General features: G+C 42.6%; 1 protein-coding gene across 2 annotated transcripts; it reads left to right on the forward strand.

The window, feature by feature from the left end:
• Nucleotides 1-569: 569 nt before the first annotated feature.
• PCDH18 (protocadherin 18) lies at nt 570-10,217 on the forward strand. 2 transcript variants are annotated; one of them, XM_005499887.4, is made up of 4 exons: nt 570-3,607; nt 4,521-4,606; nt 4,736-4,899; nt 8,794-10,217. In XM_005499887.4, the coding sequence occupies exons 1-4, from the start codon at nt 1,103-1,105 to the stop codon at nt 9,456-9,458; spliced, it is 3,420 nt and encodes a 1,139-aa protein (XP_005499944.1). In that variant the 5' UTR covers nt 570-1,102; the 3' UTR covers nt 9,459-10,217. The 2 variants fall into 2 exon arrangements, with proteins under 2 accessions (XP_005499944.1, XP_005499943.1); XM_005499886.4 differs by having other exon boundaries at nt 589-3,607; nt 4,518-4,606.
• Nucleotides 10,218-10,865: the final 648 nt, after the last annotated feature.

A 10,865-nucleotide genomic window follows, 5' to 3' on the forward strand; every position in this document is an offset into this window, starting at 1 on the left:
AGCTCAGGCAAATGCAGTTGTGCTGGGAACAGAAATGCTGCAAAAGGGAAGCCAAGGGATGGAGAGGAGAGGGCAAAATGTTACTGACTTGGACAGAAGGAGGGAGAGATTTCAAGGCACGAAGGAGATCTCTCTGTGCTCCACGCAAGGAGCACAGATGTTGGGAAAACGCAGGTAATAGGTAAATAAGCAGCAAGAAGGCATGGTCACAGACACGTCAACCTCCGCTCCTTTACTAAGCAAATGCACTAAAAAGATCCCAGTTAGTTAAACAAGGGAACCTCAGAGCATGTAAATGAGGAGCGCGATCGCATTTTTCGTGGCAAGGAAAGGGAGGAATTAAAATCACAAAACCCGCTTGAAACTGCCCTGAAAATGCAGGGGCGGGAGGGGCAAGAAGTTGATTTAAACTTGCCTTTTAGTAATTTCTGCCCCCCTCCCTCCGTCCCCGCTTCCCTCCAGCTTCCCCCTCCCAGCTTCCCCCTCCTCTTCGGCGGCGGCGAGCGAGCGCTGCCGGCGGGGCCGCCCCCCGATCCCCCTTCACCCCGCCCGGGCGGGCGCGCAGGGCGGGGGGCGGTGGAGCTGCCGGCCCCGGCGGGGCGGGCGGCCTGATTGGCTGGAACGGGGCTGGGCACATGGCGGGCGAGAGCTTTGTCTGCCGAGTTGGAGCGAAGTTGCGGAGGTTTTAGGCTGGAGCCGGCGAGCGCGGGTGTTCAGTCTGCCGCCGAGCAGGAAGAGAGGGAGGAACGGAGCTGGGCGGGAGGCTGCGGATCCCCGAGCACCCCCGCCCCGCATCTTCCCGCCCCGGGATCCCTGGATGCTGGCTGGGGGAGAGGAGCACGCTGCCCTGGGCGATTTCATCCTGGAAGAAGAGCGAGGAGTCAAATGAGGAAGGGCGGATCGCGTACAGATTGTATCTGGATGTCCTGGCACGGTGTGTATGAAAAAAAAAAAAAGCAAACAAAAGTTTTCTGATCTGTTGAGATATTAATACTTGGCTGACTAGAAAAGGCGTTTTCAAGTTTTATAAAGGACCAGATGTGCGCTGGGTTTGAGGTACCGAAGGAAGTCGAGATAATTGCTTTTTAACTTGCTTGGAGAAATGAATTGCAAAACCTTACAAATGCACCGAATCGGCAGTAAAATGCACTTTATATTCATTTTTGCACTGATGATAATATCTTTCAATAAGGCTGTGCTGGGCAAGAATTTGAAATACAGGATTTATGAGGAGCAGAGAGTTGGGTCGGTAATTGCGAGACTATCGGAGGATGTAGCTGATGTTTTATTAAAAATGCCTAACCCGTCCTCGGTTCGTTTTCGAGCCATGCAGAGGGGGAATTCTCCCTTGCTTGTGGTCCGTGAGGATAATGGGGAAATCAGCATAGGAGCTAAAATTGACCGGGAACAACTCTGCCAGAAAAACTTAAACTGCTCCATAGAGTTTGATGTGATCACTCTGCCCACTGAACATCTGCAGCTTTTCCACGTTGAAGTTGAAGTGCTGGATATTAATGACAACTCTCCCCAGTTTTCCAGAGCACTTATCCCTATCGAAATATCCGAGAGTGCAGCTGTAGGAACCCGGATCCCTTTGGACAGCGCATTTGATCCAGATGTGGGGGACAACTCCCTTCACACTTACTCTCTCTCTGCAAATGATTTTTTTAGTATTGAGGTGCGAACCAGGACTGATGGTGCTAAGTATGCAGAGCTCATTGTGGTTAGAGAACTGGACCGGGAGTTGAAGTCAAGTTACGAACTCCAGCTCACTGCTTCAGATAAAGGGGTGCCTCAGAGGTCTGGATCATCCATCCTGAAAATAAGCATTTCTGATTCCAATGACAACAGTCCAGCTTTTGAGCAACAGTCATATATAATTCAACTCCTAGAAAATTCACCGATTGGGACATTGCTCATAGACCTCAATGCTACTGATCCAGATGAGGGCGCTAATGGAAAAGTCGTGTACTCTTTTAGTAGTCATGTGTCTTCCAAAATTATAGAGACTTTTAAGATAGATTCAGAAAAGGGGCATCTGACCCTGCTGAAGCAAGTGGACTATGAAGTAACCAAATCCTATGAAATTGATGCTCAGGCTCAAGATTTGGGGCCAAATTCTATTCCAGCTCACTGCAAAATTATAATTAAAATTGTGGATGTGAATGACAATAGACCGGAAATTAACTTAAACCTGATGTCCCCAGAGAAAGAAGAGGTAGCTTATATTTCTGAAGGGTCACCCCTGGACACTTTTGTTGCCTTGGTCAGAGTGCAAGACAAGGACTCTGGTGTGAATGGAGAGATAGTTTGCAAGCTCCATGGACATGGCCACTTTAAACTTCAAAAGACTTATGAAAATAACTATTTAATCTTGACTAATGCCACTCTAGATAGGGAAAAGAGATCTGAATACAGCTTGACTGTAATAGCGGAGGACAAGGGAACACCGAGTCTCTCCACAGTGAAACACTTTACTGTCCAAATCAGTGATGAAAATGACAACCCACCCCGCTTCCAGACAAACAGATATGAAGTTGTTATCTTAGAAAATAACTCTCCAGGAGCATACATCACATCAGTCACAGCCACAGACCCGGATCTAGGTGACAACGGGCAGGTGACCTACACTATTTTGGAGAGCTATATTTTGGGAAGTTCTATAACCACCTACGTGACCATTGATCCCTCCAATGGGGCGATCTATGCCCTGAGAACCTTTGATCATGAAGAGGTAAATCAAATTGCCTTTATCGTTCAAGCAAGGGATGGAGGGAGCCAGCAGCTTGTTAGCAATACCACAGTTGTACTAACCATCATTGACGAAAATGACAATGCTCCCGTCATCATAGGGCCAGCACTACGCAACAGCACAGCAGAAATCTCAATCCCTAAAGATGCTGGAATCGGCTTTCTTGTCACCAGGATAAGGGCTACAGATAGAGACTCTGGTATGAACTCTGAACTCAGCTGCTACATTGCAGCTGATAAGGAAAACAGCATCTTTGTGATGGATCCCAAAACTTGTGACATCTCTATCAATGTGAGTGTTGAATCAGTTCCAGCAAAACAATGGGAGTTTTTTGTGATCGTCCAGGATAAAGGCAGTCCTCAGCTTAGTACTAAAGCACTTCTGAAATGTACTATTTTTGAGTATGTTTATTCATTTTCAAGCACAGAAGCTACTTTGGTAAGCCAGCCCTCCCTGGATGTCTCCATGATAACAATTATATCTTTAGGATCAATATGTGCTGTGTTGTTGGTCATTATGGTTATCTTTGCTACGAGATGTAATCGAGAGAAAAAGGACAACAGGTCCTACAACTGTCGTGTGGCAGAATCGACCTACCAGCACCACCCAAAACGTCCCTCAAGACAGATCCACAAAGGAGACATTACGTTAGTGCCAACCATTAATGGCACTTTACCCATCAGATCTCACCACAGAGCTTCTCCATCATCATCTCCAACCCTAGAAAGGGGACAGATGAGCAGCCGGCAGAGCCACCACAGCCACCAATCGCTGAACAGCCTGGTGACCATCTCCTCTAACCACGTGCCCGAAAATTTCTCCCTGGAGCTCACCCATGCTACTCCGGCTGTTGAGGTAAGGTCCATACCTTGTTTTGCACATCCATTCACTCACATGTTCACTGGGGAAGTGTGGAGGTGCTCTGCAGGCCAGCTGTGAGAGCACAGGTTGATTGGATCAGTGCCCACTGAGAACACGTTATGGATTTCTCTTCAGATGTCACAGCTTTGCAGTTTTACTCCAGTACCAACTGAATCCATTACCATGGGGAACAGGATTAAATCTATTATTAACAGAATTATTTCTCAGTTCTTCCGTGTAAGGTCAAAACAATGGAGTGTTAACATAGACAGTATTCTGCTCTGGTTTACTGAGCTTTCTTTCTTCCTTGCCTTCCCTTCCCTTCCCCTCTGTATAGCTCCATTTAAGAAAGAGTGCCAGCATACTTATATAGGGAAATGATGCAGGGAATTCTTTCGTTAATGGGAATGGAGAACTAAGAGGTTAAACACTGACACAGTTTAAGTACAGCTGTTGTAGCAACATATGATCATAGTGTACCTGATATATGCACACACTGATGTCAGACTTTGGTACTAAGAGCTGTGTCCTCGTAACTCTTTACATGTAGTTCAATGAAAATTTCTTTTGAATTAGGATCCTGAAATGGTAAAGGGTTGATTTTTATCTATTAAAATGAAACTCCTCTGTTTAATTGCTTGGTTTACTTGTTAATGAATTAATTATTATGAGTTCAGAGGCTAATGAACAGCAATGCATTTCCTCATTGTACAAGGTCTTCAGATGTTTCCTGTGGCATGAACTGTAATAAAACATAGTGTGTTGTACTGCATTACATATACGTAGGAATTAGATTTACTTAAACTTCAAAGAAAAAAAAGGAACACAAAAGGGAATTAGTGGCTTTACAACTAGGGATTTGAGCTTTCATTTCAAGGAATCAGTCTTTTCCTCTTTTCTTTAGCAGGTTTCTCAACTTCTCTCGATGCTTCATCAGGGCCAGTATCAACCAAGGCCAAGTTTTCGAGGAAACAAGTATTCCAGAAGCTACAGGTAAAGATCTGGACTGTTCTGCTACATATGCTTGTACATGTCTCTGAAAATACAGACATGTATTTTGAATCAAAAAGTGGAATATAACATAATAATTTAATTCCAGCGTTACCACAATTCTCTTTGCAGATATGCCCTACAAGATATGGATAAATTCAGCTTGAAAGACAGTGGCCGGGGTGATAGTGAAGCTGGAGACAGTGATTATGATTTGGGTAGAGAGTCTCCAATTGACAGACTTCTTGGAGAAGGATTCAGTGACCTTTTCCTTACAGATGGGAGAATTCCTGCAGGTAAGAGCACAATGAAAGCTGAACAGTTTATTTACAGTGCTGCCTGGCTGTCACTTTGATAAAGCTACTACTAAGAAAGCAAAAATTCTTTAGCTTTCAACTGTTGTGTTTCCTTCCTTTTTACTCTGCTGCATGACAAACATTGAGCTGAAGCCTTCACCTATCTAGTAAAATGAAACAACTGAAAACTGGTCCAGAGCAATGTCTGCTTTTTCTGTTATTCACATCATCATGAGCTGGCTCCAAACTCCCCCACGAAAGCACAGTCTGTCCTTAGGTTTTTAATGACTGGGTGGATGTTTTTGCAAAGCCAGGCCGTTATGGTTTGTTAAAAATACACTGAACTGTAATTTAGGAGATGAATTTTCCACAGTGGATTTGATCCATAGGATACAAACTTCTGGAGTTCAGAAGTGGACTGTGAAGGTGTTCTAGAAATATGGATGTACAAGAAAGAAAAGTATATTTTTTCCCACTGAAAAATGAACTTGAGTGGCAAGGCAAGAATCTAAACGTACCCCAGATTTTAAATCTTGCAACCCTAATTTCTAGAAGAAAGATCTTAAGAAATACAATTCATGGACAGATGTCGGAATTACTTTAATAATTATGCAGCCACTGGTTTTACCCTACATCTAGTACCTATTTCAGCTCATATTTTGTTTTCTCTGTGTAACTGACAGGGCTGGATAATTTCAGTGGGTTCTAAATTTACACCAACAGTGTAAGCTTTAAAAGCTTAGTAAAATATTTTTATACAGAGGGGCACATTGCTTTCCGAGGTGGTGCAGCACATGTTCCTTCCCCAGGTGTTGCCCAGAGCTGCAGCTCTTCCCTCTGCTGCCACAGGCAACACCGATGTGGGGAATTGTACCTGACCTCAGTGCGTTTTGCTTAGAGAAATATGCTCTTATGCTAGACAGGAGTAAACCCCAAAAGTTTATAATTTGTTCTTTTTACACATTTTAACTTTAATATTTTCTTTGTGATTTTTTTTCTTGAGACTAGGTTTTTTATCACGTACCCAGGCATTCAGCTATCTCCTCAACCTAGTCTTACATACCCAATGTTTCAGAACCAGAGACCTTGAAAAGTTACTATTTTTTCAGAATCTTTAACCTAAATCTGGAGCCCTTATCTATTTTTTTATCCTCATCTCCCCTAGATCCTACTATTTATTCCTCTGCCATCTAGCATGAGACTTGTCTCATTCTCTCCTGTAGTTAGTAAGGACACAGGGAGGGATCCGCTGGAGCTCTCAGTTGCCAGGGGAACTTCGGCTGCCGTGGTGTTTGCTCTGGCATCTATCCCCAATGCTGCCAGGGAATAGCTGTCCCCTTCCTAGTGGGCAGCAGGAGCGGTTACCCTCATGGCTAGCCAAAATGCCCATGGCTCATTTTCAGCTCTTGCAATTCAGTCTCTAAACAGGAAGCCAAAGGGTTGGTTTTCCAAAAGTGCCCGGCCTTCGCCCAACACTAATTGCATTCAAAGTAAGGGAAACTCCTGCTGAGTACAGACAGAACTGGGTTGGGCTATCAAGATGGGCATTTAGTCTTACCCAGATGTCCATTTGCTGCCATGTGTGGTATTAGTCCGTTAGCTAAATATTCTGAACCCCTCCAGATGAGACCTGAATGGGTCTACAATTCAAACAAATAAAAAGGAAAGGAAAAACTTCCTGGAGTTTTTCCTGTTCTCCATTTTGAAAGGTTTCTGCATTGTCAGTCTGGACACAGGCAAAATGCTGTGGGAAGGTTCTTGCAGTTTGTCCCTTTAAGGTGGAACTGGAAAGGAATGGAGCCAATCTACTGAAACTTCAAAAACGATGTGATCAGAAAGTTCAATAACTGTCCTTGAAAGACCAGTTTATTTCTCTTTCTCTTTTTAAATCTTCACCAATAAGCCTTAAGTTCTGGGGAAAAAAAACAAAACAAAACAACCAACAAAACTGTTGTGTATCTGTTTTTTGTTTATTTATTGCTGATTTAAGGACAGACTGTAACACAATTCCATTTCCTCAGAGTATCTTTTGATCTTATTTTCAAGAATGTCAGAATTGATTATTTTATATGAAAACTAATCCTGAGTTACAAAACTCACAATGAGACAATCCTCACTTTTAATAAAATGCTAGACCATTGAAAGTCTACTACTAAATTACAGGAGCCTTCTTAATTAGAACAGTAATCTTCACCTTCTGGGTGAGGATTGAGAGTTGGTTCAGACCCCATGGACCGCTTAACTGTCTTTTCTCCTTTCTAACTCTTAGGCATTTCCTGCACAGTGGCACACATATGCTTTTCATACATGGGAGCAAAGCACTTCAAGGCATTTCAGTCATATCAAGGCTTCAAGCACTGATATTTTCTAGGTTGCTTTTGTTTTGTTTGAAGCTCACCGATCATCAGGCCATTTGCAATAGCTTGAGCAATACCCAGCCTGCAGCCTAAACCTGTACTCTTGAAGAAATTCATGCTCTCACATGTAACAGACAGAGAGAGTTTATGCTCAGAGGACTGGAAAGGGCACTAGGAAAGCAAACGTGATGGTCTGTGTAAAGCTCAGAGATAAATAATGCTGACACCATCAGAGTAGGACTTTATCAATAACTGGTGTGTTCTAAGCTGAAATACTCTGTTCAGTTCGCTTACACCATTGCAAAATGTTTTTTTGATAAACTCAGTGGATCCAGAGCCAGACAGAAAACGTGATGAGAAAGCGAGGAAATCTTACAGGCCATGACTGCAAACGTTTTGTTTTAGAAGTGGCATTTCTCATATATTCAGTATACAAAGAGAAAAGGAAAAGAAACTCTGTTCTGCATGTGATAATCTAACCCTTAATTGGTAGAGGATTAGGGCAAAAGTTTGTTGTGGTCAAAATATGTGTAATGCAAACAGTCTGGCATTTCTGAAAACTTCTTTTTGAAGTATGTGATTCAAATTCAAGACAGTGGCCCCTGCAGCACCTACGTCTTTTCCAGCAGGTCTTTCAGGCACCCAGGCAGCACCCAGCCCATGCTGAGGCGTCGTGTCCCACAGAGTCGGTTCCCTTTTGGAGAGGAAAATTTGAGCTCTCTCCTGGCACATCCCTCTTTGCAGCCCTGCCAAATAGCCCTCCTCACTGGCTTGGATGCCCACCTTTTGGGTTAGAGCCCCCCTTGTGCCAACACCTGAGCCAGTGTGGTCCAGCACCCTGAGCTACAGAGACGCAGGTGCTCCTCAGAGCAGGTCCAGTATAAACACTGGAGTCACACAGGGTGTGAATTAAGCCCTGGGTATGCTGATACTGGATTAAAATTTAACTGATCCAGTTAAAAAGTTAAGATGGCAGTGGATCACCTAGTATTCGAAGTACACCTCACTGTCAGATCAAGAGAAGATGTGTTAATGAAGAGGGAGATCCTTCTGTACAGTTTTGTTCTCCTTTCTGTCCTCTGTCCATCTATTGCCATGTTCTTACTCTGATATGCTTCTCTAATTGCATGTGGAAGATTTCACTAAAAATTAAGTAAAAGCTTAGAGGTAGAAACACCTTTTTGTTTGTTTGTTTTTTTGTTTTGTTTAAATGAAATAGCGTTGTACAAAGGGAACAAATGTCTTTAAGTCCCATGTGGGATGTACATGTTTATCTTCAACCCTAGTTTAAGAGATAGCATTGCTGTCTTACATGTTCTGCATTTATCGTTCTCCTGTTATATGACACTTCAGAAATGGAAGTACGTTTAGATCTGGACCACTTGCATTTGCCATCTTCATGCACACAGAACAAGAATCCAAACGCCAGATCTGAACATCTTTGGAGACATTCAGTCCTTGTGTGTTAGTCCCTGTGAATGTAAGTGGTAATTGCAGCAGAGGGAAGGCGCTCACTCTCCTCTTTTCTCTCTTGCAGCGATGCGGCTGTGCACGGAGGAGTGCAGAGTTCTGGGCCACTCGGACCAGTGCTGGATGCCACCGTTGCCATCTCCCTCCTCTGATTACAGGAGTAACATGTTCATCCCTGGGGAGGAGTTCCAGTCACCACAGCAGCAGCTGCAGCAGCAGCAGGGCGTCGAGGAAGACCCACAGCCTGCAGACGCCAGCGAGAAGAAGAAGAGCTTTTCAACGTTTGGTAAAGACTGCCAGAGCGAGGAGGAGTCTGGGGACACCTGCACCTCCTCTCTCCTCTCCGAAATGAGCAGCGTCTTCCAACGCCTGCTGCCTCCCTCGCTGGATGCCTACACGGAGTGCAATGAAATGGATCGCTCTAACTCGCTGGAGCGCAGGAAAGGACATTTGCCAGCCAAGACTGTGAATTATCCACAGGGGGTGGCAGCCTGGGCAGCCAGCACACATTTCCAAAATCCTGCCAGCAATGGGCCTGCTCTGGGGACTCACTCGAGCGCACAGCCGTCCTCTAAGTGGCTGCCAGCCATGGAGGAAATCCCAGAGAATTATGAAGAAGATGATTTTGACAATGTGCTCAACCACCTGAGTGATGGTAAACACGAACTCATGGATGCCAGTGAGCTGGTGGCAGAGATTAACAAGCTGTTGCAAGACGTCCGGCAGAACTAATTGTTTCAAAAGCCTATTTTTCCATGTTTATGGAAAACTAGAGGGGAAAAAAAAATAAAAAAAGAGAACAAAAAACAGACTGAGAAGAACTGGCATTGCCAACTAGTTGCATTTATCATAAATGTGTCTGTGTATGTTAAATATTAAAATACTGTATTTTCATATGTACACAATGCAAGTGTGATTATCTTTATCTGTATTTTAAAAATACATTTGTACCTTATATTTATGTGTAATTTAACAAATAAATTTTATTTTTGTACACCCACAGCAAGCATGTTTTCCCAAGTGTATATATATGGTACCACCTATGTCAAACTGCCAGCATTCTTGCCACACAGGCATGTTAAAAAAAAAAAAAGGAGGGATATTGTTTTCCCTTATTATTTCTTTTGTCTCAAATGTTACAAATATTAATTCAAACCACTGAAGAGTTATGCAAACATTAGTTTAAATAAACAATCCAACACCTTGTTGCAATGTTCCATTGTTATAATAAAGAGTTGTCAACTCCCATGAAGCCTAAAATGTCCTTTTTATTTTTATGCTTTTGGTCTGTAGATTCATTTTCTCATGTAATTAATGTATTATTGCAGTGTTTTCCCAAGTGAACAAATCATGGAATTCAGTGGTGGGATTTCCAGTTGACTCTGCAAAAAAAAAGGTAAATTTTGTCTGCTGTTGTTATGCTGCAAAACCAGTTGAAGTGAGCAGTGTATACTTGAAAGACAGCAATAAAATAAACTTTTCTGACCTCAAGCTGAATTCTCAATTTATGTAAATAAAAATAGGCCAGACTGTTTTATACTTGTAAATGACACCAAAATAAAATGTTTCATCTCTCAGGAAAGCAGCTGATATAACTATATTCTTTAAGTGTGTCCATCTTTTATTTGCAAAGTAGTATAGCAATACTTGAACTTCCTAGAAAACGGCTATCTTGCTATTAGTGGTAGTTACCTGCAAGTACATTGGCTCTCACTGAATCCCATCTTATAGCAGGGCTTCTCCCTGTACTGAAGGCAGCTTAATGAAAACTGAGCAATTTATACTATGGTGCCATCACCTCTGCGGGATAACTAATATTTCTCAGATAACTGTCAGAGTCAACATGGTCCCTTTAGTAGTTCCTTTTTTTTTTTTTTTTTTTAAAAAAAAAAAAAATATATATATATATATATATATATATATATATATAGGTTAGCCTGTCATCTGCAGGGAGATTTTTGTAACACTTGAAAAAACTCAAGTGAAGCTGTGCATATAAACTGACACGTACCTTTACTCTGGAGAATTGCACTTGTAAAGTACCCTATAGTGTATTTTTAATGGTGGATACAGAAAATTCCTTTAAAAAGTCAGAATTTTGTTGTCTGCATAAGCTTTATTTGCTTGTTCTGTAAGGAA

This window comes from Columba livia, chromosome 4 (assembly GCF_036013475.1).
Source record: "Columba livia isolate bColLiv1 breed racing homer chromosome 4, bColLiv1.pat.W.v2, whole genome shotgun sequence".
Taxonomy (NCBI): Eukaryota; Metazoa; Chordata; class Aves; order Columbiformes; family Columbidae; genus Columba; species Columba livia.